The sequence below is a fragment of the Myxine glutinosa genome, chromosome 6 (assembly GCF_964187855.1).
Source record: "Myxine glutinosa chromosome 6, kmMyxGlut1.1, whole genome shotgun sequence".
Taxonomy (NCBI): domain Eukaryota; kingdom Metazoa; phylum Chordata; class Myxini; order Myxiniformes; family Myxinidae; genus Myxine; species Myxine glutinosa.
In genome coordinates, this window is record NC_136266.1 from 120,547,311 (window position 1) to 120,573,549 (window position 26,239).

Consider the following 26,239-nt stretch of genomic DNA (forward strand, 5'->3'; position numbering starts at 1 on the left):
TTTCATATTATACAGATATATTATTCATACCATCCAAAAGGTGGGGGACTGAAAGTATCAGCTCCTTGTTACTTTCAATTTTATTTATAAAATTTAGTTATATAGATGATTTTGGGGTGACAGCCCATAGGCGAGAGCAGTACTCCATTGAGCTATGGACACAGGTTTTTACAGTCTGGGTAGTTCAGATTTTAACTTGGAGTGATGGAGGATGCCCAGTCTGTGGCCTGCTCTGGAGGCCAGGTCTGTGATGTGGTCAGCCCCCGTGAGGTCATGGCTGATAAATTGCTCCGAGACCTCTTGAAATAGATAGGTGGGATTTTTTGACTATCTTTCCAGAGTGACAGGGTAAGGCTAGATTTTACAGGAATGAAAACCTGTTCCATTTATCAGACCAACATTTAATCAGCTGCTGTCTTGTCTGCCTGTCAGTGGGATGAGGGTACATATGTGAAGTCCGACAACATAATGTGAAGTAATCTGTAAAACGGAAGAAATGGTTTCAGTGGAGAGGTCGTTTATATCAATGATGAACAAGACAGGCCCCAAGCCCTTTCTTTGGGGCATTCCAGCCTCCATTGGTGGAGTAGAAGTGAGGTTTCTTTTGATAGCAACATGTTGCCTGCCTGAGTGGAGGAAGTCAGAAATCTAGAAATGAAGGCAGCTTTGGATGTCACAGGCGGAGAGTTGGGCAAGAAGAACAGGATGTCAGACCCTTTCAAATGCCTAAGATGTGTCCAGTGAAGCCTCTTGCTTGAGTTTAGGGCCTCTAACTATTGCTGAGAGAGGAAGAGCAGCATGTTCAGAGTTGACCTGGGACAAAACATAAACTGATTATCAGAGATGAGGCTGTTTTAAAAGAGAAGAGACACTATGTCAGCAGTGATGGTAGAGACCATGACTTTTGCTTATAATTGGAAGTAAGCTCCCTAGTCTGTATTTGAGAGTATCTGTTTTCACAGCCTTCTTGCAGACTGGTGTGATGTTTGCTGACTTGCAGGCAGACGGGAGGTGGCCAAAGGAGGGCAGGCTGAAGAATGCAGACAGAAGCAAGAGCAGTAGAGCAGGATTCGAGAACATGAGTACTGATTCCATCTGGGCTCATCACCGAAGCAGTGTCGAGACTGGACAGAAAGAACTCTCTACCTTATCGACTGAGAAGGACAGAGTCCACTAGAGAGTGGGTGTGCTGGGGGTAAGATGGGGACAGATTTGGATGGGTTGGGTACATGAGATATTTGAGGCAAAATACCCCCCCCCCCCCTCCCAAAAAAATTCAAAATGGATGAATGTAGTCCTCTTTTTAATTGAGTTTCTCCATCGCCACATCTCTATGGTCTTGTTTTTGCAATATTTTTATTTAGAAAAAAGCTTCTGCTTTATCTGCTTGGGTGGCTTGCTTCATATCACTGCCATTGGAGTGAGATATACAAAGTAGTAGCAAAGAGAAACCACCACCACAACGAAGATGTGCTGCACAGTCTGATCCACAGCAAATTAGGCAATCTCCATTCACAGGGTGTGCCATAAGTTGCGGTACCCCTAATATGTATTATATATGTACTAGCAAAGCAGTCACCGATTGAAAAAGCAACAGGCCTAGATGCTTTTGTAAAAGATAATTTGAAATTTTAGAGCTATTCACGATAATATAATTGACAGAAATTCAATTGTGAAATTATTTAATTTTGGTTAATCTTGCACTTAATTTTGCATATTATTGTATAGATAACCGTGCACTTTTTGCACATTATTATGTAGAAGAAGAGAAGATAGAAGAATCTCTATGAAAACCTTAATAGAATAGACCGCTGGATAGAATAACTTGAAAACTGGTTGTTAGGCCAAGAAAAATATATTTCCGGTCTCTGGTCAGTGCGCGCATCGATTTTGACCTTGCGTGTCAACATTTAAAAAATTTTTATTTACAACAGTTACCTACAACAGCGCGTGCCTGTTGTTGCCGGGCCGGTGCGCTATCTCAGGATATATGGGTATGTGAGGGTCGCCATCGGTATCGTCGTTCGCGCACGGTTCTCCCCTACAAAACTACGTTTAGTTTGTCCAAATCCAACCAGCCATTTCAAAGATATGAGTAGTGTTGTGTGCCGTGACGTCATGAATCCAATCGGCTGGATATTGTCATTTATTGAAACGAAGACGTTCTTTGTCGGGTTCGTGTGAAGCAACCAGAAGGCCTAGAGAGCTGCGGGTGGTCTGGTTGGTTAGGCCTGGATCCTATCTCGTTTGTCATGAAGTTGTAAGTGTCTGTGATAATCTGGTGAATTGGGAGAAGAGATCGTGGGAGACCATCGGCCTGTTAGACCACTTGCGCATGCGCAGTGTTGACGCGATCAATGCATTGGAATGTTTGACGGTACGGCGAGGCGATCTCAAACGAAATGGCAGTCTATAATATGCTTGAAGAACTTAATGATTTTCAGAATAAATACATTTTAAAATAACTTAACCTTGTGTTCATTATTTACAAAAAAAGGCCTACAAGTCCCATTGGCTCTTTAATTTCTCTCTGGACGGCGCCACGGCAGATGAGGAGGACCGCAAGGCATGAGGGCACAAAAACAACACCTTTATACGTATGTGCAAATCATGCTTTTCAAAAAAGAAAAAAAAAAACCGCATCGCCGCATCAATTCTGGAACTTTGGTCTGACCAGAAACCAGCAATATATTTTTTTCGGCCTATCGCTAAATAGTACATCAGTTGTACAACTTGTCCAGGGTGTTGGGTGGGGGTGGGGGGGGGGGTGGCGGGAACACACCGTTGCCACTCCCTTAAAGAGCGGGTGTTTGTAGTACATCACCGCAGCAGATTTCAGTCGATCACCGACTATGGCGACACGAAAATCAGAATATTGCACTCTGTAGCGAGCGGGGCCCCCGGTCCATCAGTGTGGGTTGCGGTGGGTGAAAGGCAGCAGGGAGGACTTTATTTTGGTTAACCACACACTTTTTGCGTATTATTATAAAGATATGTGTCAGACTCGTTATCACAAAACAGATTACCTTAATCTGGGTGTACAGAATGATTTTTCAATTATCTCCCCAAACAGAAGATGTTTTGTTCAATATCAGAGAGAACAAGAAACGTTAATATCATGGTGAAGCATTAAACCGTGCTATGGAAATGATGGTGCACACACACACACTGGCGTTCTTTACACTTGAAATGCCATTATGCATCTGAAAATGTGATGGGACATTAATAAGTACAGCTAAATAGGTATCTGCATACATTCATGCATATATATTGTTGCGGTTTTAGAACCCTCACTTGTAAATAATTCTTGTAAATATTCTATTTGTTAAAAGGTCAAAGGTCGCACCCTTAGTCCATATGCAACACGTAGGTCACCATAGGACTTTAGTTATCTCCTTCGTATGTGTTTAACTAAGGCCATATTCCCATTAGTCGAATCTGCGTTGCATTAAGGTAGTCCCCATTCCTCACATTCGAACCTCTCTCTCTCTCCAAGCTACTCCATCATGCCCACCTACAGTCGGGGCTTGTCTCTCCCAATTCTATAACGCGCCTTTGCTTGCCAGCAGCGTTCGCTGCATTGAGCCATCATCGCTGCCTTAAGCGCTCGCCCCGGCCGCCATTACGCACGCGGTCAAGCTGGAGAAGAAGGGGGCGGAGCGCCAAGAACGAGGCGTGGCCCTGTCAACGTTCCGTCAAGGGCGGAGCCGGTGAGCCCTCGCTACCCAATCAGGGCTGAGGTGAGCTCACTGATGGGCGTGGCTCGATGAAGCACGCATTGATTTCTAAGCGCGTTATATAAGCGCAAGCGCGAGGACTGCATTAACGACTGCGCAGGGGACCGTTGCTGTTGAGAGAACACCAAGAAGAGAGGAGGGAGAGAAGCTGAGTAAGGAGTTCACGAGCAGAGTGAGTGGGAGAGCCGCGCTAACAGAGAGGGCACGGACAGAGCTGCGTTGGAACGAGCTGCGCTGGGGAACTCCTAATTCATATGAATTCATAGGAACTGCGCATACGAATTTGCGAAGGACTTCCCCCCCCGCCATATGTAAGGTCCGGTCGCGCGCCAACGATACGCGCTAGCTGCCTGCCCGGGTTTTCGCCACGGTACGAGTCGACACCTGGAGCCGGACCTCAACGCCTGAACCATCTGCCTGGACCTTCCTCCCCTACCACAACCATCCCGTGTGAGTCTGTCTGTTTGTCCGGGGTTTGTTAAGTTAAGACTGTGTAGTTAAGATTGCCCTGTGTCCTTTTGTTCTTCTTCTTCTGTATATTACTTTCGTTTCCTCTTTGGGTTTCTGTATATAATTAATAAACCCACTCCTTGTTCTTCTTATTTTCTGGGTTTTCTCCTATTCGATCGTTTGCGTCCTTTCTTTCAATTGAGTACCTGTGGCCCGATAGGAACCGCTTTAATCGGGTTTAGTCTATGGTTAACGGCCCGAGTCGCGGCTCGCTTCGCTCGGCATATCCATTACCGCTGCGGCTCGGGTCGGAGTTATCTCCTCGCTTACGGCCGGTGGTAGTACTTAGGTAATAAGACTAATTGGGCTTACAACCCCACTTACCACCGACCGGAAGTGACGTCATAATTTCCAGGATTGGGGGATGGCCAGCTTAAAAGACAAGGGGATTAACCCCCCCCCCCCCCCCTTGATAAGGGGAGAGCCGACCCCCGAATCCGCAAATATCTATATATCTATATATATATATATATATATATATATATATATATATATATATACAGTGGGGAGAACAAGTATTTGATACACTGCCGAATTTGCAGGTTTTCCCACTTACAAAGCACGTAGAGGTCTGTAATTTTTATCATAGGTACACTTCAACTGTGAAAGACGGAATCTAAAACAAAAATCCTGAAAATCACATTGTATGATTTTTAAGTAATTAATTTGCATTTTATTGCATGAAATAAGTATTTGATACATCAGAAAAACAGAACTTAATATTTGGTACAGAAACCTTTGTTTGCAATTACAGAGATCAGACGTTTCCTGTAGTTCTTAACCAGGTTTGCACACACTGCAGCAGGGATTTTGGCCCACTCCTCCATACAGATCTTCACCAGATCCTTCAGGTTTCGGGGCTGTCGCTGCGCAACACAGACTTTCAGCTCCCTCCAAAGATTTTCTATTGGGTTCAGGTCTGGAGACTGGCTAGGCCACTCCAGGACCTTGAGATGCTTCTTACGGAGCCACGCCTTAGTTGCCCTGGCTGTGTGTTTCGGGTCGTTGTCATGCTGGAAGACCCAGCCACGCCCCATCTTCAATGCTCTTATTGAGGGAAGGAGATTGTTGGCCAAGATCTCGCGATACATGGCCCCATCCATCCTCCCCTCAATACGGTGCAGTCGTCCTGTCCCCTTTGCAGAAAAGCATCCCCAAAGAATGATGTTTCCACCTCCATGCTTCACGGTTGGGATGGTGTTCTTGGGGTTGTACTCATCCTTCTTCGTCCTCCAAACACGGCGAGTGGAGTTTAAACCAAAAAGCTCTATTTTGGTCTCATCAGACCACATGACCTTCTCCCATTCCTCCTCTGGATCATCCAGATGGTCATTGGCAAACTTCAGACGGGCCTGGACATGCGCTGGCTTGAGCAGAGGGACCTTGCGTGCGCTGCAGGATTTTAATCCATGACGGCGTAGTGTGTTACTTATGGTTTTCTTTGATACTGTGGTCCCAGCTCTCTTCAGGTCATTGACCAGGTCCTGCCGTGTAGTTCTGGGCTGATCCCTCACCTTTCTCATGATCATTGAGGCTCCACGAGGTGAGATCTTGCATGGAGCCCCAGACCGAGGGAGATTGACTGTCATCTTGAACTTCTTCCATTTTCTAATAATTGCGCCAACAGTTGTTGCCTTCTCACCAAGCTGCTTGCCTATTGTCCTGTAGCCCATCCCAGCCTTGTGCAAGTCTACAAATTTGTCCCTGATGTCCTTAGACAGCTCTCTGGTCTTGCCCATTGTGGAGAGGTTGGAGTCTGATTGATTGAGTGTGGACAGGTGTCTTTTATGCAGATAACGAGTTCAAACAGGTGCAGTTAATACAGGTAATGAGTGGAGAATGGGAGGGCTTCTTAAAGAAAAAACTAACAGGTCTGTGAGAGCCGGAATTCTTACTGGTTGGTAGGTGATCAAATACTTATTTCATGCAATAAAATGCAAATTAATTACTTAAAAATCATACAATGTGATTTTCAGGATTTTTGTTTTAGATTCCGTCTTTCACAGTTGAAGTGTACCTATGATAAAAATTACAGACCTCTACGTGCTTTGTAAGTGGGAAAACCTGCAAAATCGGCAGTGTATCAAATACTTGTTCTCCCCACTGTATATATATACACAGTGAAACCTTGACTTACGAGTTTAATTCGTTCTGTGACCGAGCTCGTAACTCAATTTGCTCGTTTCTCAAATTAAATTTCCCCATTAAAATGCATTGAAATGCTATTAATCCATTCCAGCCCGCCAAAAACCACACCAATTTTTTTTTAAATATACAGTATATATAAAAATATCTCGCGCTTTATATTTCACCTGTATGCAGCATACAAGTTGGCAGGATGGCCTGGACTGGAGGTACGCACACTTGACTCTAAACTGTCCAGCCTGGGTTTGAATCCCGACCCAGCTATAACCTGTCATGGGTGAATCACAGGCAGGGTGATTCATCAATGTGTGTACTGCTAAACTGGGCGCCCCGTTTGCGTCCCATTAGTTGTTGGATGTTAAGGATCTCACCGTGTTTTCCACAAAGAGAAGGCGAGCTATCGCCGGCACTCTGAACAAGTTGTGGCCTGGCATGCTCTTCTCCTCTGCCGTTATATACGTCCTCCTCGGCATCTTTTTCCAGAAGAGCCCTGTCTCGTCACAGTTGAAGATTTGCTGGGGGATGTATCGTTCGGCTTCTATCAGTTCGGCAAAAGTTATAATAAAATATTCAGCTGCCTTCACATCCGCCTCACCAAGTCGACAACACGCACACCTCGCTCATGTTTTTCGACGATTGCGTGTTTTATATCCAAGCACATCATCCTCTTCTTCTTCTCAGTACTGCCCTTGGCACTCAATTTCTTAGGACCCATGGTTAAAACTAAGAAATTTTCCAAAATAACCAAAATGCGAAAACAAAGCAGCAGCGATATACGGCAGAGATGCTTGCACGGCAAGATAACCACGTGACCTGAACCCACCTGGTGGCGGGTGGCGTAAGCTCCAAAATAACCAAAATGCGAAAACAAAGCAGCAGCGATATACGGCAGAGATGCTTGCACGGCAAGATAACCACGTGACCTGAACCCACCTGGTGGCGGGTGGCGTAAGCTCCAAAATAACCAAAATGCGAAAACAAAACAGCAGCGATATACGGCAGAGATGCTTGCACGGCAAGATAACCACGTGACCTGAACCCACTTGGTGGCGGGTGGCGTAAGCTCGTAACTCAGATCTCGGCTCGCATCTCAAAGCAATAAACCGCCCGAGCGACGGCTCGTATCTCGGAAAACTCGTAAGTTGGTGCACTCGTAAGTCAAGGTTTCACTGTATGTATGTATATATATATATATATATATATATATATATATATATATATATATATATATATATATATATATATATATATATATATATATATATATATATTCCCTACACATAAGCATGCATGCAATACTTGTAGGGGGTAACTCGAATTATGACTATTATCAAATTCGAATGACTTATTATTATCGAATGACTATTTTCGAATTATGCCTCGAATTATGACTTATTGAGAAAATTCCAGTGATTAGTTTGCTCGATCTCAGGAATCCTTGAGATTGAAGAGCATGTTTCTTTAAGGGGGTGGGAGGGCAATCCTAGTTGGTGGTTCACTAAATGTTTCGAAACAAAGGTTAAAAGTTTTTTCTGTTTTTCTTGTTTTATAGCTGACCATGCATCTGCTGTTCACCTGCTGTATGGAGACCACTGCATATATATTTGTTTTCATGATGGGATCTACAAATGAAACATTTGTTAGGTATATTAAAGACAACCTAAACATTTAAGAAAACTTTGGAAGAGTAAATAAAGTTATTTTGTTGATTTATTCTGTAGACCCCTCTTTTTGTGAAAAGCATAAAACTGATCTCGGCATCCTCGTGTCTAAATATTCATTGTGCAGGTGCCATTGGGAAAAGACAAACCTTTCAACATGTTTCTAACAGACTTTATTATCTGTATCATATCCTGTTATTACCCCGCGCACGCGAAGCATAAGGTGGGGTTAAGCAATATGGTTCATGTCCATCTCTGTCTTATCAGTTTATGGTCACGGAACAGCATTTAAGTTGAATGTTATATTTTGAACGCGAATCGGAACATGTATAGGAAGACGAGTCTTTCGTTTTGCTGTACTTTGGCTCAGAATTTGGACAGATCGCACAAACACGGAGAGAAGTGAGATTTTTAAGTGGTGAAGCCGCTTCAGCATTTGGCTATGTTTGTCCATCAAAAATGAAGAACCTCTCTAACCCACCGTGTTTAATTCTAAAGGGTAATTCTAATGGGTTCTAAAGAGTAATTCAAAAGGGTTTGGTTCATTTCTAGGCTTCGTCTATTTCATATGAAAAATGGCAAACTGGACCACTTGTTTTGGACATGGGTGTGAATTTTTTTATTTTTTTTTATTTTTATTTTTGTTGTTATGAACCTTGTTTGCCTGCCTGGCAGTCAAACAAAATTGAAAATCATTGCAAGCAGAAAATTCGCTGTTTTTAAGGATGTCATAAAGGAGACAAACAGGCATAAATAACTAATGTAATGTGTTCGATAGGATGATGTAATAGACACTGTGCAAAATGTTGGGTAAAAAACAGAATTAATTTATTTATGTGACTTTTGCAATCTTTATTTTATTTAAATTTAATTTTATACTTGAACACTAGTACAAAAATCATCTGTCATAATACTTCCACAAACCTTCAGTTTTGCAGTAGTTCAATTTTAAATATCAATGGGGTAGTGTATCGGGGATGTATTTTGGGTTTCTTCTGGACTACTACAATGGCAATAACTTTGGGATTTTTTTTTTTAACGACCGTTAAAATCATTATTTTATTAAAATTGAAGTAACACTGTGTGGGGTATCGTGTACTATGAATTCTCTAGTTTCCGTTATATACTTCGAGTTTCCTGACAAAGTTTTTTTTTTTTTTTTTTTTTTTTTTTTTTTTGTATACAAGATCGAGGCTCATGAAAGAGCGAACATTAATCACACAGAAAGACAAACCGACACATAAAACATATAACATCGGGAGCGGAAGACAAGATGGGGAGAGAGGAGGAAGGACACAAACACAACATTATTTTGAGAGCAGGGACCGAGAGACATGGAGACATCGAGAGATCTGTGAGAGGGAGAGGGCATTGGGGCGGGCATGGGAAGGGGGGGGGGGGGGGGTGGGAGAGGTATAAAACACATGGACACTGCCAGGACTTCCAGGAAAGAAGTTGGAATTTCAAACAAGGTGGATCTGGGGTGAATTAGCGGGGGTACAAAAGATCAAGGTTTTGGATGGGGGAAGATAAGAGATGGTGGTGAACAGCTGTTTTAAAGACCTGGAGGGACGAGTGGGATTGAAGGGAGTGAGGGAGTTTGTTCCAGAGGCGGGAGAAAAGAGGAATGAAAGAGTGAAGGTGAGCAGAGAGCCGAGATTTCGGCAGTTTAACCATCAGAGGGTTGCTGGCAGATCTTGTGCGACCTGGAGGAATATTTGGGGGACAGAGCACAGAGAGACCTGGGGGTGCAAGGCCGGAGAGGAGTCGGTAGAAGACAGAAAGACCACCTACCTGCCTGCGGTGAGTGAGTGAAAGGCCCTCAGAGATAGCTTCATCGCGGGAGATTCCAATAATTCTGAAAGCTTTGGTTTCGACAGCATGAAGCCGAGCTAGGTGTGAGGCAGGAGCACCGGCCCATAGGGGAGAACAGTATTCCATTGAGCTGCGGATGAAAGCCTTGTATGTGGTGAGGAGCTCAGGTGTGCCGAGGAAGGACTTCGCACGACGGAGGATGCCCAGTCGGCGACTGGCTTTGGAGGCCAGCTTGGAAATGTGGTTTTCCCAAGAAAGATCATGGCAGATAGTGAGACCCAAAAGCTTGAGCGACAGAACTTCTTGGAGAGGATTGTTGAGAAAGTAGATAGGAGGGTTGTCCAGTCGATCTTTTCGGAGAGACATAGTAAGAGTGTGAGATTTGTCAGGATTGAAAGACATGTTCCACTTGTTTGACCAGTCTGTGATTTTGTCCAAGTCTTCAGAGAGTGAGGAGGCTGCAGACTGCCGATCTGAGGGCAGAGGAATGGAGCGGCAGAGAGTGAAGTTTTAACACAATCTTGGCTCTGTTCTTATCACTATGAATATGGTTCTACAATCTAAGAATAACAGATTTCTACCTGCATGTGCCAATCCACCAGCCCATGCTCACCGACGCTCAAATCCTTTTAATATTTGTTTCTCCAATGTCAGGGGCTTTCGCTCCAACTTTTCTTCTGTGTAATCTTTTGTTCAGCTTAACTCACCTGACCTGCTGACTCTATCCGAGTGTTGGTTGGACAGTGGCATCTCCTCCGTTTCTTTCAATTTACCTGGTTACATTTTCACTGACTTGATCAGGAGTGATTTGAAGTGATGCATTCAATCATTTAGGCTTTCCTTACAAATCGCAAGATGAAGGTGGTACTTGAGGGTCAATCTTCTCCTACTTGTTCCATCAATTCTGGTGTCTCACAGGGCTCTGTCCTTAGTCCCACTCTGTTCCTTGTTTATATTGATGATCTCGGTAATGTTCTGTCTCAGCTAGCCATATATGCTGATGAATCCGCACTTTACTGTACATCTGATTCATTCGATGGCACTCGTAATGAGGTTGGGGTTTCACTGGGCAATGATTTAGAGAATGTGTTGAAGTGAGGGCATGACTGGCTTCAATACAATGACAACTAAATTGTTGGCCATTTCTCACTCTAGAAGCAGGTCTCTCCCTTCTTTGCACATGGGGTCTTCAAGCTTAATATAATCATCTAAGCTTCGGCTTCTTGGTCTGGACATCTCTAACCTCCGTTGGGATATGTCCATTTCTGGTATTGCTCAGAGTGCTTCCAAACAAGTTGATTGTCTTTATTGAGTGCAGAGGTATTTACCTCATGAGACTGTTTTGTACCTGTATAAGACAACTATACATCCCCTCATGGAGTACTGTTGCTACATTTGGGCTGGAGCACTGGCTTGCCACTTATCTTTACTTGATAGGCGCCAGAAATGCATAGTTAACCTGGTTGGTGCGGAGATGGATTCAACTCTTCAACTGCTCTCTCTCTCTCTCCGTAGGTCAGTTTCCACTCTTGGTTTGTTCTCCAGAAATTTTCATGCAAATGTTTTGTTGGACTTTCTAACTTGGTTCCTCCTATACGAGTATTTGGACGCAAGACTCTGCCATCTCTGCACACCCATACACTACATTCTTTTTTTTTCTTTTTTTTCTTTTTTCTTTTTCTTTTTTTTTGTATACAAGATCGAGGCACGTGAAAGAGCGAACATTAATCACACAGAAAGACAAACAGACACATAAAACAAATAACATCGGGAGCGGTAGACAAGATGGGGAGAGAGGGGGAAGGACACAAACACAACATTTGAGAGCAGGGACCGAGAGACATGGAGACATCGAGAGATCTGTGGGAGGGAGAGGGCTTTGGGGGGGAGGCATGTGAAGGGGGGGGGGAGGGGGGTGGGAGAGGTATAAACATATGGACACTGCCAGGACTTCCAGGAAAGAAGTTGGAATTTCAAACAAGGTGGATCTGGGGTGAATTAGTGGGGGTAGAAAAGATCAAGGTTTTGGATGGGGGAAGATAAGAGATGGTGGTGAACAGCTGTTTTAAAGACCTGGAGGGAGGAGTGGGATTGAAGGGAGTGTGGGAGTTTGTTCCAGAGGCGGGAGAAAAGAGGAATGAAAGAGTGAAGGTGAGCAGAAAGTCTTGATTTCGGCAGTTTAACCATCAGAGGGTTGCTGGCAGATCTTGTGCGACCTGTAGGAATATTTGGGGGACAGAGCACAGAGAGAGCTGGGGGAGCAAGGCCGGAGAGGAGTCGGTAGAAGACAGAAAGACCACCTACCTGCCTGCGGTGAGTGAGTGAAAGGCCCTCAGAGGTAGCTTCATCGCGGGAGATTCCAATGATTTTGAAAGCTTTGGATTCAACAGCGTGAAGCCAGGCCAGGTGTGAGGCAGGAGCACCAGCCCATAGGGGAGAACAGTATTCCATTGAGAACAGTATTCCATACTGCACATTTGATCCAAAGTGCAGAATGAAAGGCTATGCAGATAGTTTTATCCCTCGTGCTGTCGCGCTCTGGAATTCACTACCCCTGTAACGTGCTTCCCGTTATCCTACAATTTACTCAATGTCAACAGGAATAAGAGCAATGTCAATTCCTACTTCCTAAATATTTGAGGTTTAATTACATTTTACCTGACTTCTGCTACTTCCTGTGTCTTGGATGCTTTCTTATTATTTTTTCTTTATTTATTTATTTTGCTTTATCCTTATCTTTTTCTAACCTTCCCACCTAGAGATACACCTCTTACCTAGAGTAGCTTTATGCTTTGTTTGTGGTGATTTCCATTAAAAAAAATCCAGGCTGAATTGGAGTAAATCTTTGTAAAATTACTGCAGGTAACCAACCACAAATCAAAGATCCTAAAATCCGATTTTTCATGAAAACTGCTAATTTTTCAAGCTGAAGCTATAATTTAAAGATAATAACAAATCGTTCGTAACTTGTCCAAGCGCTCAGATGGAAAATGTTCACTACTATCGCTCGATCACTTCTAATTTCACCTTCATTTAAATAGCCTTCCTTTATTTCTTAAGCACCGAAGCACCAGTATCACTTGGTGATCCTTTACCAGTCATGGTGTCGAAAGGATGCACAATATATTGCGCGCTAAGTTTAGCGGAGGTTTTGATGTGGCCACACACCGCCCAGCATCTCGTGACACATCTCGGACTAGTTCAGTCATCGTGGAGTGACGACCAAGTGCGCTGAATTGCTGAGTGATGTGACGGCTAGTGACTGTTTTGCCATCCCTCTTGTTAGCTGACTGTTTCCCTCAACATTTATGTTTGTAGGATAAATTAGTATGGTGGTGTAATGTATATAATCCAATAAATTAACACTGTGTATACACAATTATGTTATTGTCAAAAACATTTCAAAATCCTTCGTTTCTTGTTCTTTTATCCTGAAACCCGGGATATCCTGAAAGCTGGCAACGCTTCGGTTCCAAGGTTCCTGGATTTCTTGTTGATTACCTGCACTGCATTTTTAATATTTGCTCCCAGCAGCCAAAAAAGAAAAAGAAAAAAACATAGAAGAATTTTTTTTTTTAATCCAGATAAGGAGCAAAAGTCAAAATTTTGTAGACAATGAAGGTCACAGGCCACCTTACGTCTGCTTGAATAGCCAAGGATATAATGGAAGACCATGGGAGCCGAGACAACAATTTTTTTTCCAAATTAAATCAAACAAATTTTTTTTCTTTTTGAAGGATTAGGTGAGTTGTACAATCAAAACATTTTAATATGTTGACAAAACCAACTTCTGTTCTTTGTGATTTTCCTGTATGTTTGAGTGTTTTTGCTTTGCTTTGTGCATGGATTGAGGCCTGAGGCTTAAATTATTGCATGCTCGGATGTCTACCACCCAAGCCGATATATCTTTGTGCACACTTTGTTACCACTCTGAAAGTAATATAATTGCATATGAATGTAGATCTTTGTTTTGTCTTCAGTTCAACTATACCTTGTTGCATACGTATTTGCATTTGTTTGTTTGCAGCCCATGAAGTCAGATTCTGCAGAAAGACGTGAAAATATGCGGAGTTCAAATTTGGGGCTGAACAACAACACCACCACAAAGCACTTGCAAAATTCAGGGGAAAAGGACCGCTTGAAGGTTTCTTTCTGCATTACCTCAAGAAGGGATGCCAGAGCTCTGGCCAGGGCGCAGAAGGCGGCCAACGCTTGGTCAAAACCCTTTGTGCCAAAAGCCTCTGCTCATGTGGCTCCACATTCTTCCAGCCTTCCATCTGTGCCCAATGCATTGGAGGCCACAAATGCATTATCATCTGTTTCGGTTTCCACTATCAGTCTTCCTCCTGTTCCCCTTCCCCCTCCACCTCCCCCTCCATCTTTTCCTCCACTTCCTTCTCTCTCTCCCCCTTCTTCTCTTTCTCCCCCTCCTCCTCTCCCTCCTGCTCCTCCTCCCCCTCCTCCTCCCCTGCCTTCTCTCTCTCCTTTTCTCCCCCCTTCGCTTCCTTCCCCTGCTGGTGTGAAGGAAGTGAAAATTGAATGGACAAAAATGCATTATAAGAAAGCGCATCTCCTAGGTACAGTTTCACGGAGTGTAGAACTGAAGCTGGAGGGCATAACTGCACAATGTTTGAGTCCTCTTCAATCAAATGCCATAAACTGTGAGCCAGCCCCAAATTGGCACCTGCAAAGTGAACCAGCCTCTGCACCACCTGCTCATAGAGAGATGAGTGATAATGACGGGAGGCAAAATGATTCAGCTGCAGTGGACCTTGTGGGTGCAAATGAAGCCAAGCAATCATTTCAAAATGGACCCTCTCTTTCCAACACTGTGGAAGATGTACAGCAAGCAGATTCTTCGGAGTCAAAACCAATTGACAAGACAAATGTACAGCATGTAAAAAATGACACAAAGAGAAAAATTAAGCGGTGGGACATGGCTGATGACAATGTTGATATAAATCGTAGTGGTAATAATAATATATTGAAGAACAACATTAATGTGGATGTCAATTCTGCTGATATCCAGATAATTCCTGATGTTGCTCCTTGCAAAGAGCAAGAGCAATATAACATGATGCAAATGGACATGCAAGAGGCAACTGTCGGAGACAAAATATCTGTTGGCTGTGATTTTCTTCACGAGCCGTATATTCACAAACAGGTACAACCGGACACTGCAGTACCGACAGCGAATATAAATGATTTTGCGAGAAAATCGATATCCACAGACACTGGTTTTAAACGTAATGATGGCAATTTACCGCATTGTATGAGCGATATCCACTGTTCAAACAACAATGAGATCGAGTCTTCCTCTTCTCATAACGATGATGATGGTGAACAGGCCAACATGCTGTCTGAGTCTGAAGAAGATGAAAGTGATGACGACTATGGCTACCGTTACGGCAGACTGCAATCTGTTGTTGTTGTGCCGTTTGAAACCAATAGTATACAAGCCAAGCCTGATTCTGCCTTTGTTGCGAGCCAGCCTGACTTGGTGAGTGATGAAGATGACAGAGCAGCTGTACCTGTTTCAAATGTTGCCAGTGATAAAAACAAAACACATGGTTTAACGCCAGAAAAAGACATTTATTCCTCTACAAATCATGAACATTCTTTAGAATTTTTGCAGAATAATGTTGTCAAGGAGGAACTTGTAATATCTGAAAATGTGGATCTCAAATGCTGTGTTCAAGAGTCCAGTAATGGTAAAAGTGGAAATTATGAGGCTGAAGCTGCTCGGAACAATATTGGGCGAACAAAAGTAAAATATGCAGAAAATGCATTCCCATCGAACACAAATGAGCAGAGATTGATCACACTTGATCGGGATATTTGGACTGAATCTCGTTTTGGAGGTACAACCATTGGTGGAAAAATGCACAACGTTGCTGGTGAAAATGAGAATAAGTGCTTGTTGAAAGAGTTCAACAAAATAGTCGATGAAAGTGGTAATCATACTGTTCCAGAAGATATAGATGCTGTAAAAAAGATCGAGAGTTGTGTCAAAGCTTTGTATGAAGGTACAAGTTCTGCTAAAAAGAAAATTATTGGTTCTCAAGATGGGGATCAAAGTTCAGAAGATGATCAGAAAACTGTTTGTGATGAAAAAGGGCAAAGCAGCAAAGGACTTGATGAAATATTGTTGGAAGAACAGAATGAAAATGATGAAAAAAAAGGGGATATATTCAGTGACAAATCTCAAAGTTTCAAATCCCTTTTTGCCTTGTCCTCAGGTAAAAAGTCGAAGGACATGCATTCAACAGAGAGCCTCTCGAGGGAAAACTCTCGGAGGCACGAGGAATACATAGATGGTGGACACAGCGATACACCAGAAATATTGGACAGAAATGGCAAGTCTCTTGCTTGTGGTAAAAGCTGTTCCTATGATCAAGGTGAGGGGAGAAGCAGGTCACAAAATCAAAGAAAAAGCCATTTTCCCATGAGAACTGAGAGAAGTTGCTCGCCTGCAACAGTGGACAGACAGGATGAGTCTTGTGAGAGGGTGGACAGACATGATGAGTCTTGTGAGAGGGTGGACAGACATGATCAGTCTTGTGAGAGGGTGAACAGACAGGATCAGTCTTGTGAGAGGGTGGACAGACAGGATCAGTCTTGTGAGAGGGTGGACAGACAGGATCAGTCTTGTGAGAGGGTGGACAGACAGGATCAGTCTTGTGAGAGGGTGGACAGGCAGGATCAGTCTTGTGAGAGGGTGGACAGACAGGATCAGTCTTGTGAGAGGGTGGACAGACATGATCAGTCTTGTGAGAGGGTGAACAGACAGGATCAGTCTTGTGAGAGGGTGGACAGACTGGATCAGTCTTGTGAGAGGGTGGACAGACAGGATCAGTCTTGTGAGAGGGTGGACAGACAGGATCAGTCTTGTGAGAGGGTGGACAGACAGGATCAGTCTTGTGAGAGGGTGGACAGACAGGATCAGTCTTGTGAGAGGGTGGACAGACAGGATCAGTCTTGTGAGAGGGTGGACAGACAGGATCAGTCTTGTGAGAGGGTGGACAGACAGGATCACTCTTGTGAGAGGATGGACATACAGGATCAGTCTTGTGAGAGGATGGACATACAGGATCAGTCTTGTGAGAGGATGGACATACAGGATCAGTCTTCTGAGAGAATGGACATACAGGATCAGTCTTCTGAGAGGATGGATATACAGGATCAGTCTTCTGAGAGGATGGACATACAGGATAAATCTACTGGGAGGTTGGACAGCCAGGATCAGTCTTCTGGGAGGGTGGACAGCCCAGATCGGTCTTCTGGGAGGGTGGACAGCCCGGATCGGTCTTCTGGGAGGGTGGACAGCCCAGATCAGTCTTCTGGGAGGGTGGACAGCCCGGATCACTCTTCTGGGAGGGTGGACAGACCGGATCAGTCTTCTGGGAGGGTGGACAGACAGGATCAGTCTTCTGAGAGGGTGGACAGAAAGGATCAGTCTTCTGAGAGGGTGGACAGACAGGATCAGTCTTTTGAGAGGTTGGACAGACAGGATCAGTCTTGTGAGAGGGTGGACAGACAGGATCAGTCTTCTGAGAGGGTGGACATATGGGATCAGTCTTCTGAGAGGGTGGACAGACGGGATCAGTCTTCTGAGAGGGTGGACAGACGGGATCAGTCTTCTGAGAGGGTGGACAGACGGGATCAGTCTTCTGAGAGGGTGGACAGATGGGATCAGTCTTCTGAGAGGTTGGACAGATGGGATCAGTCTTCCCACAGGGTGGACAGATGGGATCAGTCTTCTGAGAGGGTGGACAGATGGGATCAGTCTTCTGAGAGGTTGGACAGATGGGATCAGTCTTCCCACAGGTTGGACAGATGGGATCAGTCTTCCGAGAGGGTGGGCAAATGGGATCAGTCTACTGAGAGGGTGAATAGATGGGATCAGTCTTCCAAGAGGGTGGAAAGACGGGATCAGTCTTCCGAGAGGGTGGACAGACAGGATCAGTCTTCTGAGAGGGTGGACGGACAGGATCAGTCTTCTGAGAGGGTGGACGGACAGGATCAGTCTTCTGGGAGGGTGGACAGACAGGATCGGTCTTCTGAGAGGGTGGACAGACAGGATCGGTCTTCTGAGAGGGTGGAGAGACAGGATCAGTCTTCTGAGAGGGTGGACGGACAGGATCCTTCTTCTGAGAGGGTGGACGGACAGGATCAGTCTTCTGAGAGGGTGGACGGACAGGATCCGTCTTCTGAGAGGGTGGACGGACAGGATCCGTCTTCTGGGAGGGTGGACGGACAGGATCCGTCTTCTGAGAGGGTGGACGGACAGGATCCGTCTTCTGAGAGGGTGGACGGACAGGATCCGTCTTCTGAGAGGGTGGACGGACAGGATCCGTCTTCTGAGAGGGTGGACGGACTGGATCATTCTTCTGCGAGGTTGGACGGACTGGATCAGTCTTCTGCGAGGGTGGACAGACTGGATCAGTCTTCTGATTGGGTGGACAGACTGGATCAATCTTCTGATAGGCTGGACAGACTGGATCAGTCTTCTGAGAGGGTGGACAGACTGGATCGGTCTTCTGAGAGGGCGGACGGACTGGATCGGTCTTCTGAGAAGGCGGACGGACTGGATCGGTCTTCTGAGAGGGCGGACGGACTGGATCATTATTCTGAGAGGGCGGACGGACTGGATCATTCTTCTGAGAGGGCGGACGGACTGGATCATTCTTCTGAAAGGCTTGACGGACTGGATCATTCTTCTGAAAGGGTGGACGGACTGGATCATTCTTCTGTGAGGGTGGGGAGACTGAATGAGTCTTCTGCGAGGGTGGAGAGACTTGATCAGTCTTTTGAGAAGGTGGAGAAACTGGATCAGTCTTCTAAGAGGGTGGAGAGACTGGATCAGTCTTCTGAGAGGGTGGAGAGACTGGATCAGACTTTTGAGAGGGTGGAGAGACTGGATCAGTCTTCTGAGAGGGTGGAGAGACTGGATCAGTCTTCTGAGAGGGTGGAGAGACTGGATCAGTCTTCTGAGAGGGTGGAGAGACTGGATCAGTCTTCTGAGAGGGTGGCGAGACTGGATCAGTCTTCTGAGAGGGTGGCGAGACTGGATCAGTCTTCTGAGAGGGTGGAGAGACAGGATCAGTCTTGTGAGAGGGTGGACAGACAGGATCAGTCTTGTGAGAGGGTGGAGAGACTGGATCAGACTTTTGAGAGGGTGGAGAGACTGGATCAGTCTTCTGAGAGGGTGGAGAGACTGGATCAGTCTTCTGAGAGGGTGGAGAGACTGGATCAGTCTTCTGAGAGGGTGGAGAGACTGGATCAGTCTTCTGAGAGGGTGGTGAGACTGGATCAGTCTTCTGAGAGGGTGGAGAGACTGGATCAGTCTTCTGAGAGGGTGGAGAGACTGGATCAGTCTTCTGAGATGTTGGAGAGACTGGATCAGTCTTGTGAAAGAGCAGACAGAAAACGCAGCCTGTCTCAGGAGAATGGGGACAGACATAAGAGCTGGTCACATGAAAGAGTGGACAGACAAAACCTGTCCCACGAGAGGGCCGATGGACGGAGGAGCCGGTCTCATCGGATGACGGATGGATGGCGGAGCCGGTCCCGTGAAAGGGCGGGAGGTCGGCGGAGCCGGTCCCATGAGAGGGCGCGTGGTCGGCGGAGTCGGAGCCGTGAGAGGACGGGCGGGCGGCGGAGCCGGTCCCGTGAGAGGGCTGGCAGACGGCGAAGCCGGTCTAGAGAGCGGACGGACAGAAAGCGTACCCGGTCCAGGGAAAGGGCAGGCAGATGGCGAAGCCGGTCCCGTGAGAGGGCCGGCAGGCAACGGAGCCGGTGCCGTGAGAGGGCGGGCAGGCGGCGAAGCCGGTGCCATGAGAGGGCGAGCGGATGGCGGAGCCGGTCCCGTGAGAGGGTGGCCGGTCGGCGGAGTTGGTCTCGTGAGAGGGCGGGACGACACCGGTCCCGGGAGAGGGCAGGCGGACATTGGAGTCGGTCCCGGGAGAAGGCGGGCAGACGACCGAGTCAGTCCCGGGAGAGGGCAGGTGGACGACCAAGCCGTTCACGGGAGAGGGCAGGTGGACAGTGGAGTCGGTCCCGGGAGAGGGCGGATAGACGAAGCCGATCCCATCTCAAGAGGGACCACCGCAGTCAGTCTGTGCGGCACAGGGAAAGAAGAAGCCCATCTTGGGACCATGGTGGTAACAGAAGTCATTCTCGAGACCACAGGGACAGGCAAGGTCACTCGGGGTCCTTTTTAGAAAGGCAGAGAAGTCGATCTCGTGTGCCTATTTATTGTGAAAGCCACTCTCCATTTCACAGTGAAAGGAAGAGTCATTCACGGAGTCATAGAACAGAGAGAAGTAAATCACGAGGTCATAGGTACAGCAGAAACAGCTCTCAAGATTGTAGAGAAAAAAGCAGCTGCTCATTTGAGCAAATTAATAAAATAATTTGGTCTGGGGAACGAGTAGAAACTAATCATTCTCTCGAACAGGATAGGAGGAACAAATCTCCAGAAGATGGAGGGAACAGAATTCAGACACAAGAACCTAGACAAATAATGAGCCATTCCCGAGATCATTCAGAAAGACAAAGGAGCCCTTGTCAAGACCATTTTAGTAGTTGGGAGTGTTCTCAGACTTTTTTTGAGGAAAATATCCACTCTCACAACACAGGAGGCAAGAGCAGGTCTTGGGAAAGGATAGATAATGGACGTGGTTCTATGGACAAAGCAGGGCAGGTACAGCCATCTCATAGTTTCTTTCAAAAACGTGCATTTGATACCAATCACCATCCAGAGCGTGTTCATTTGAGTCATTCTGAAGAACATGTTGAGGGCCGGTTCCTGTCAAAAGACAATAATGAGTCGCCAAATCATTCTCGTGATCGATTTGGGTTGAGCATGGAAAAGAACAGTTGGTCTCATAATGAGCACGCCTTGCACTGCATGCAACCTGACTTCAAAAGTTCCATTTCCATAGAAAAACCTTGCAAAACATCCAATATCTGTGTTTCTTCTTTTGCTGAAACTTCAGTCATTCAACCATTCACAAAAATGCACAACCTGGCTGGTCCTCTATCTTTTTCTGTGGATTCGCACGAACTTTGTGCAAGCAGCCAGATGGAAGTGGAAAGTGGTGATGCACAACTTCAGGTTCATCATGCCGAAAAAGCTGAGCAACTCAAATGCATGGATAACTATGGACTTGGACCTCCGCCTTGTGTTGGAGATGTGCACGCTGTAGTTACAAGCAGCAATCAGCACGAAGATTTCAAAGGTTGCGAGGCTCCAACTCAAAGCATTTATGAATCCAATGCTACACATTGGCAAGTGAGTGAAGAAGACGTTTCTCGTCAGGATTCCAAGTTAAGCACGTTTCCGATTCCAATAGTTTTTCCAAAAACCTCACTCCCAAATGATGTTTGTAATTATGCTAACTTATTGTCAACAGGGAAACCAGCTTTTGCACCCAATGAATCGAATTACATGACCGAATTTGTCAGTTGCATTAGACAAGTTGGTGTTGCAAATCAGGGTTATCAACATGATTTTCCACAATCGAATTCAGATGGTTACTTCTTGAAACAGCAAGCTCCGACTTTGGAGTCACCAAAGAGTTGCTCTATTCTGGACCCATCTGTTGAAGGCCAAATGGTACACCCTTCCATGGAGGACTGGTCTGTTGCTCCCACCTTTCCTGAACTTCAAATGAGATCTGAAATAACACCCAGGTGGAACTCTAAGATGGCAGCTACTGGTGCTCCTGTTGCTTTGTTCAATGAGACGAACAAGACTGTGACCGTTGCAGAGAGCACGGTCCAAGTGAAGGACGAATGTGCAGAAGAGGGAAGCAGACGGCGAAGCAAAAGGATCCTTTCTCTGGAGAGCAAAAAAGACGTGATCAACAGATCTGTTGATATTCCACCCAGCATTCAAAAGAAGAGCAGAGGCAAAAGGAAGAAGGTGGCATCCGAATCTGACTCTGATAGCGAACTTGACTTGGTGGATGTGCAGCCAGATGTCAAGGATCAAGAAGAAGCCAAAGGACCTGAATTTGAAGAATTGGTGTGGTCAATGGATGACTTTGAAGATTCACAAAAGTGGAAGAAACTTGCTGTGGAAGGAAAAATGCCTTCTTATTTTGATGTTTTGGATGAGAATCAGTACTTATCAGAAAGGTATGCATTTTTAAAATACATGTTTTTTTTTTTGTTTGTTTGTTTTTAAAATTCTCTAATTACAACAATTTGATATTTTGGAAATCCTTTATTTTTAATTGTGCGGTTGTGCACACATTAAAGGGAGATTTGAAACAATTTTGTTTTCCTGTGCAGGAAGAGGTCTAAGTCTCATCGAGATATAAAGAAAATGAGGTGCGAGTGCTGCGTTTCTGAGGAGGACAAAGAACAGGGCATTCCAGCTTGTGGTGATGATTGCCTCAACCGAATTTTGATGATTGAGTGGTATGCTCATGCGTCACATACATTTATGGTTATTTCCTATTGTGTTTGAGAGTGATGTGTTTACCAGTGGAAACTTGCCTCTTCTCTGCTCTTAGCTCCTCACGATGCCCGACTGGTGAATTCTGCACAAACCGCCGCTTCCAAAAACGCGAATATGCCCGAGTAGAAGTCTTCAAAACACACCATAAAGGCTGGGGACTCCATACAGCTGAAGACCTCGCAGCGTACGATGCTGTTATCAAATTCTGATTCATCATAGATCAAGCTGGGTTTTTTGGTGGGGGGGCAAGTGTGGAGGCATTGTTCATGGGCTCGACATGATGCTTTTACTGATGTGCTTCTGAGTACTGTGTATATTGCCTTATATTTTTACAGACACTTCTTACCCATATTACCTGCAGAGGTACCTTTGTTTTGGAGTACTGTGGTGAAGTTCTGGATTACAAGGAGTTCAAAACTCGTGCGAAAGACTACGCTCGGCAGAAGAATGTCCATTTCTATTTCATGGCGTTGAAGAATGATGAGGTTTGACTGCTTTGGCCAATGCTTGTTCCTGTGACTCGGGTTGTTGATGACTGAGGCATAATTTTAAGCAGCTAATTTGTAAAATATTTGTTTGCTTTCTTTTTGTGTCTTTAGTTTAATATGGAGGTTGCATCATTGCTGGCTGTGCGGTTGATGCAGAGCCCTTTTAGGATGTAGTAGGGATTTGTAATTTGGCCAGGGTGCCTGCAATTGCTCGCCGCCTCTTCGTGAAGGATACCATGGGATCTTTAACGTTCACTAAATAATGCTGGTAAATGGGATGCCCAGTTTAACGTCCATTCGAGGGATGGAACACACATTGTGAATCGCTCTGCATGCAAAACACCAGGATGACAGTTTACAGCTGGGTTGGAAATCAAACCCAGGCTGGACAGCTCAGAGGTGAGTGTGCATACCTCTAGGAAATCCTGCCAGCAGGTCATTTCATATAACTTTGCAGTTTTTAGGAACACATCCATGATATTAATCGACGATGTGCTGTACTAATTAATTGACCTTATGCACTCCAAAACTGCCATTTCAATGTGTGCTTAAAGTTACATCCTAGTGTGGAAATAAGACCACATTTTCCTTACCAATGAGCTGTTGTTGATCACGATGTAACTATGTGCTTAGGGGATCTACAAAGTGGATGTGAAGTATCCTGAGAGACATTAATTCCATTCCTGAATCCAAAAATGGTATTTGAAATGTTTACCTTGAAGGTAAGCCTGGTGTTGGGCTAGCGGCTAGGGTGCCAGCTTAGGATCCAAGGATCCTGGGTTCGAATCCTGGTCGATTGCAGAATTAACGCCAGGGGGGTTGACTCAGCCTGTCATCCTTCCGAGGTCGGCTAATTGAGTACCAGTTCACTGGTAATTCCCTGCTTGTCGTAAAAAGGCGACAAAAAGGGTTGGCGTCAGGAAGGGCATCCGGCCGTAAAACATTGCTTCAAAAAGGGGACCAAAAAACAACAACCACGGTCCCCGAAAAAGGCCAACCCCCGCTTTGCGGGGAAAAATGGCCTCTAAATGTGGGTTTTTTATTTTGTTTTTATTTTTATTTTATTACCTTGAAGGTAGGTCAGAATAGATCAGTGTGACATAAGATTTTATATTTCGGTTGGCAGGCATACCTCATGTCCTTTGGCACCCTGAACCGTCATCGGCGATTCCTGTCGTGATATTTTCATCAGATAAATTGTGGACAAGTCGCTCCTCTACACATCAGTCACCTTTTGCAAAAATCCGTAGTTATTGGTGTTCGAGGAGGAAACCACAGTCGCTAATCATTAAATCTGTTTGTCATTATCTTGGTTAAAAAAGATCACGCTGCTTTTCTTGCCACAGATCATTGATGCTACGTTGAAGGGGAATTGCTCGAGATTCATGAACCACAGTTGTGAGCCCAACTGTGAAACTCAAAAGGTACAGGAAGAGTTCATCCAAAGATAATGCAGAGTGGCAGAGATTGTTTTGGTATGTGGATTGTTAAATACAGCAATTTTAATTCCTCTTTTTTTTCCTTTTTTTTTTTTGTGAAACAGTGGACAGTAAATGGGCAGCTTCGTGTGGGTTTCTTCACCAAAGATACCATTCTTGTTGGCACAGAACTCACATTTGACTACCAATTTCAGCGATATGGGTACGTACACTTTCCTTTGTACTGATGCTTTTGTCCAAAATGACTTATCTATGCTCCGCTATTTACTCTCCTTTTGTCTTGTTTTTGTTTATAAAGGAATATTTACTCACTCAAGATGCGTCCTTCGAGTATTTGTACAGATTCTCTCTTTAGCAGTCTTCAGTAGTGGACCATGTCTTTAGTCTGTGTCCTAAGCTAAAGACAAGTCTATCTAGGTAACTCTAGCTCGCTTCAATGTGGCTTTCACGAGCCTCGATCTTGTATACAAAAAAAATAAAAAAATAAAAAATTTGTGAGTGCCAACACTTGGTCAACACAGCTCCTTCTAGGTCTTAAACCTGCTTATTCCTTTGAGAGGTTGGGCTCGACCAAAGATGTGTGGGTGAGTTGTAGACGTTCCAACGGCACATATGATGTGTAAAGAAGAGGAATGCCCAGTTGCTTGCAACGTCATCAGCAGGTTTTCCTGGTTTAAAGATGGCGATTACCTTAGTTTCTCTGCACATTTGAGGAATGTTGCCTGATGTGTGAATACTTGTGAAAAAGGTGGCTAGCCATGAAAAACCTTTGGTTCCTAGGTTCTTCAGGACCTCAGGGTATATCTCATCATGTCTCGTTTCCCGAGCCTTGGTATCTTTCACAGCAGATTAAACATCAAGGGTAGTATAGGGATCAGCCAGCTCAGAAGATGATGGGAGGTTAGCCATGGTGGAAGACAACTCTGCTTCTTTGTTTGCTTGTTGGTGACTCCTTTTTCATTTTGGCTAAGCCTTGTAGTCCAGCGGATAGGTGAATAATCGTGCATTTTATGATTAAAGCATGAAACTTGGTACACTAATACGAGACATTATGGGGAACATTTTAAAGATTGAAGGCATTCTGGATCTGTCCCGTGTCACCCGTGGCGAATTAGAGTCAGAATCATTATTTAGCGAGAATAAATTTATATTACATCAGAAAATATCAAATTGTTATTTTAATATCATCTGCACACTAAAGTATCCCCAAGGATTATATATGATAACATAAATATTCATTTTGATTGTTTTGGGGACCTCTATGTGTCACTTTAAGGGCATTTGGAGGGGAAAAATGCAAAATTCCAGGAATAAAGTAACACAAACTGGTTTCGATAAACTAGTTTATTTGTACAAAGTGTTATCTTCCTTTCATTTAGGAAAACACTTCAGAAAATTACACTGTAGTAGTACAAAAGTTTTTTGGTGTGCATGAGATAGAACAATAACGTCCAAGAACACTCATGTTTCAATATCAACCGTTCTCTTGTCACCCTTCTCGCTCACAACCACCGCACTTGCAGAGTAATGTACAGGGTAGATTTTCTTCCGCACATTTACATCTTCCTCTGCAGCCTTTAATACAGCCACACTTAATAACAGCACGGCATGCTGCACCAGCAGGGGGCAGGTTCCTCCACATCACTTCCCATTCGGCCAAATTGTTCTTTCGCGTCCATCCAAACTCTGCTGGGCTGGGCAGGTGAGGTGCTTTTAGCAGGGCCTGACCCCATACATGGCCAGCCTGATAACCAACTCGAAGTAGATGCTGATAGAGAACATCTTGAGTAGGAGGTATGTTTTCAATGCTCCTGCCTTTCTGTGTGAACAGAGTCTTCCTGGCCATGTTCACATTATCATCAGAGCTTCCACGGTCGTACATAAGCACAATGTACCTCTCGATGTTTGGGAGAAGCTGGGTTATGCTAGCTGTTGTTGGAGTATGTGCAAGTCTGCACAAGTCTGGCGTGACATC

At 44.9% G+C, this 26,239-nt stretch overlaps 1 protein-coding gene across 6 annotated transcripts in view; it reads left to right on the forward strand.

The window, feature by feature from the left end:
• Positions 1-26,239, forward strand: part of LOC137414106 (uncharacterized) — a 150,814-nt gene that overhangs the window by 41,152 nt on the left and 83,423 nt on the right. For 4 of the 6 annotated variants that reach the window (XM_078780438.1, XM_078780439.1, XM_078780437.1 and 1 more), the window contains 6 exons: positions 13,896-22,012; positions 22,169-22,297; positions 22,393-22,521; positions 22,699-22,822; positions 24,172-24,249; positions 24,369-24,466. In XM_078780438.1, the coding sequence (XP_078636564.1) occupies positions 13,896-22,012; positions 22,169-22,297; positions 22,393-22,521; positions 22,699-22,822; positions 24,172-24,249; positions 24,369-24,466 (8,675 nt within the window). Of the gene's footprint in view, positions 1-1,000; positions 1,196-13,895; positions 22,013-22,168; positions 22,298-22,392; positions 22,522-22,698; positions 22,823-24,171; positions 24,250-24,368; positions 24,467-26,239 lie in introns of all 6 variants that reach the window. The other 2 variants (XM_078780440.1, XM_078780441.1) reach the window with 1 other exon arrangement.